Genomic DNA, 3894 nt, shown 5'->3' with positions numbered 1-3894 from the left:
GTCTGTATGTGGGATCCGAACCCTCGGCGGGAGCGCCGCTGCAGTGCGCCACCGGGCCGGCCCCTGTGTCTTAGTTTTTAATGCCAATCCCAGTTCAGAAAATCACAAGGCCTGTTAAGGGAAACAGTTAGCTAAGAGTACAACTCTGAAGAGTGTGTATTAGAAGTGTCAGAACAAAAATCAATGTGACCCTCTTTAGGGTTTTTGTTATTCAAAACAATGTGGGTGTTTACATTTTCAAATTCTAAAAAGATAAGTTTATTAATCAATATTTGGCAGATCCTTATAATATCACATTAGCAGAGGATAGTGTGTAGGCTGAGGATGTTTCTCTTACTTAAAATATAACATTCACACCATTTCTGTAGTGATCATTCCTCTCCTACATTGGAAGGAATCCAAAATTTCAGTCCTTGTAAAATCTCTCATCATATGCTTATGTCTTTTATACTATATAGTTAATAAAAAAAAGCAGGTTTGTATAAATGAGGAACATTTTAATAGTAAAAATGCTAAAATAGAAAATGTATTTGTCATTCATTTTATTTCATAAATTTGTTTTCTTTTTGAATTTTTTTCTTTTTATTTTTAAACAGGAGCATTTTGGAATTCGGCTTTCTTCAACACTGAGGCTTCATATCTACATTTCCCTACTTTCCATGGAGAACTTAGTGCTGACGTGTCTTTCTTTTTTAAGACAACAGCTTCATCTGGGGTGTTTTTAGAGAACCTGGGGATTACTGATTTTATTCGGATAGAGTTGCGTTGTAAGTCTCCTTTTCCAGAGAAGTCCATGGGATTCTATCATTTAGTAGTAAATCCTTTAAGTAATTTTTAAAATACTCATGTTCCTACTTTACCAGCTGAATCTTTTCACTGCATCCCTTTGAAAAAGTTCTACAATATTATCCTTTCTGCAGGAAGAGAATTTAACATTGAAACTTTGATAATTTGGGAAAATTATTGGTATTCTCTAGAACCAATTTAAGAAGAGTTTTAAATTCAAATAATTAAAATAAAAAAGTTTTTTAGTTAATTACTAAAGAATTTATGTAAATCAACCAGTCATTATTTTGATATACTCATAGGCTGATATTATATAGACCTTATATTATATAAACTTCGAATCACTTTAACAATTTTTTTACATAAAATGGCAGATGCTATTTACTTTTCTTACTCTTTATCAACATGAGAAATTAACTCAGAGGATGAATTTCTTTGAATTTTTTTTCCAAAAAATACAAATGTATTTTACTTTCTCATCCCCCATTAGAAGACCTGTTTCTGTACCGATGTTTGTGGATCTTTCCATAAAATTCAAACCGTTGTCATTATATTGAGGAATTGTTATGCTGTGGGGCTATTCCTAAGTATATTGAAGACTCAGTTCTCCACCAGGTGAGCTCACTTGAACAATCTTTATGTCTAATATTTCTAGCTCCGACAGTAGTGACTTTTTCATTTGACGTGGGGAATGGGCCCTTTGAAATCTCGGTGCAGTCACCTACCCACTTCAATGACAACCAGTGGCACCATGTTCGGGTTGAAAGGAACATGAAAGAGGCATCCATTCAAGTGGATCAGCTCTCACCAAAGACACAACCTGCTCCCACAGATGGGCACGTCCTTTTACAGCTCAACAGTCAACTCTTTGTGGGTAAGCTCTCTTTTAAGTAATTGGTCACTTAATTGCATGATGCAAATGCACAGATGGGTCAAAATAAAATAGTGCTGACTATAAAAATGAGAAGAGCCACAACAAACAGCAGTAACAAACCAGCATTTATTGAGAACCTGTGTTCCAGGCTGTGCCAGGTGTTTCATTTCTTCCTCAGAACCAACCTGTGAAATGGGTATTATCCCTGTTTTACAGATGGGATAACAGGTTCTGGGGGTTGACTCGCCTTCAGAAATCCACCTAATAAATGAGATTCAAATTTGTGTTTGACTCACTCCTAAACCTGTATAATTACTATTACAGATTACGTGATTTGTTCCAGATTGTTTCTTTGTTCGTTAATTTATTTCATTAGTACTTTTAATATGAGGTTGGAAATGTTTATCTGTGTTCCCAGGATTGTGGAGAAACCCTCCTAATTCCAGCTGGTGCCAACCAGTGATTCCCCCTAACACACACTGCATCAAAAACAGGCCAAGAGCAAAAAACAAAAAGAAAAAAGAAAAAGCAGAGTATGATGTGTAGAATCAATGGCTTTGCCACTGTCACCAGTTCCTCTGCTATTTTCCATCATTTTGTCCATTCTTCTGATCACTTACTTAATATTTATATCCAAGTGTTGTTCCTTTATCTCCTGAACTCATTCACTTGGCATTTGTAGACTTGACAGTGGAATCCTTCTGAATGTGTTTGTTTTATTTTGCATTTTTGCTAATTACCTTACAGAACTTATGGATCATGAAGTTCAAGGAATTCTCTCTCACTTGGTCATGTCTCATATATTTTAATGTAAACAAGGGCATAGCAACAGTATAAAGCAGGATAAATGATGAACTATCAGAATTTATATTTCAAGCATTTTCAGGAATTATATTTTAGTGCAGAATTCATCAGATTCCCATTATATCTTCCATTGCCGAACAATCTCATCTTACTAGCTGTCTTTCCTGAAAAGGATGAAGCTTATTTAAGACATGTCTGACTAAGACATATTTATGATTTCTAATGAATTTATGTACTCATCATTTCTATCATTTATTCTTTCACTCCATAAATATTTAATAAATAGCTTCTGTGAGTAAGGCACAATCTAATCATCATCTTGTGAGCACTAGACTGACTTATTTAAGGGTATGAATATAATAAAGAATATATGAGAAGAAATGTATAACTTTTCTTTTAGTAACATGCTAGAAGCTCAGTCAGAAAATTGGCATAGATATTTCTTGAATTACAAAAAATGAGAGACGACCACAACAAAAGGTAAGGGCAATTTAAAATCTGTCAGTGGCTTGGAAATAGCCTTACTATTCTTGGAAATTGAGAGGGCTGAAATAGTCCTTGGCTTTTTCAGGCAATATGCTGCAGTTTGCCTGTAGGTTATCTTTCATCCATGGAATGAATTTCAACTTCATAGAGATGAAGTCACTATGTATTTTGTCTGATATGAATCCTGGCCTTAATTTGATTTCAGGTAGTCATAATGGAGTACTAACATGGTATCAGAAAACGGCTCCAAAACAGATTTGAGTCTTTTGCCAGCAATCATGTGTTATAATGTTAATAAGAATCTAAGGGATTTAATATTTTCTGAGGCAACTGGTCAGGCCTTTGATATCCCCAGATTTAAGGATGGCCATGTTACTAGAAAGTTTTGAATATGGAAATCCTGATGACGTTTAAGTCAAAGCCATTGAAGATTAAAAAGAAAAGTCAGAAAGATCTCTGAAAAAAAAAATGACATATACTACAAATAGCCTCTGTTTATATGATTTCATCCTTATTGATAGGTAACTGTGAGTAAATTGGCCTAATTTAGTATGGTGATACTAAGAGGCAGACTCATTAAAAAAAAAAGACTTGCAGTTTTAAGTGGAGCAGATTATTGGCTATCGAAAGGCCCCATAAGGGACTTTTTTCTTTACCTCTACCACAGAGTGGACTAAACTCTCAGGAAAGGGCCCCAACCAAGTTAATACAACAGTGCTTAACAAGAAAAAATATTAATTTATCAAGTTACAACATTACTATAAAACAAATCAGAATTTTTAAAAATTTGTAGATGAAGATATTTTTTCCCTGCAGGCAGACTCAGTAAAAGACAAATTGCGATTAAAAAGTTTACACTGAGTTAGAGCACAGTGGGTGAAATCTAGTAAATAATCGGTAGTAATTAGAACTAATTTAATGAGGCACTTACTGAGACCAAAAAG

General features: G+C 34.5%; 1 protein-coding gene across 1 annotated transcript in view; it reads left to right on the top strand.

Annotated features, from left to right (window-relative positions):
* Nucleotides 1–3894, top strand: part of CNTNAP4 (contactin associated protein-like 4) — a 276072-nt gene that overhangs the window by 236211 nt on the left and 35967 nt on the right. Inside the window, exons 16-17 of the mRNA XM_008575870.1 lie at nucleotides 597–767; nucleotides 1442–1660. Coding sequence (XP_008574092.1) covers nucleotides 597–767; nucleotides 1442–1660 — 390 coding nt within the window. The remainder of the gene's footprint in view (nucleotides 1–596; nucleotides 768–1441; nucleotides 1661–3894) is intronic.

The sequence above is a fragment of the Galeopterus variegatus genome, unplaced genomic scaffold, assembly GCF_000696425.1.
Source record: "Galeopterus variegatus unplaced genomic scaffold, G_variegatus-3.0.2 Scaffold1248, whole genome shotgun sequence".
Classification (NCBI taxonomy): Eukaryota; Metazoa; Chordata; class Mammalia; order Dermoptera; family Cynocephalidae; genus Galeopterus; species Galeopterus variegatus.
This window is presented reverse-complemented; position numbering and strand designations above follow the sequence as displayed.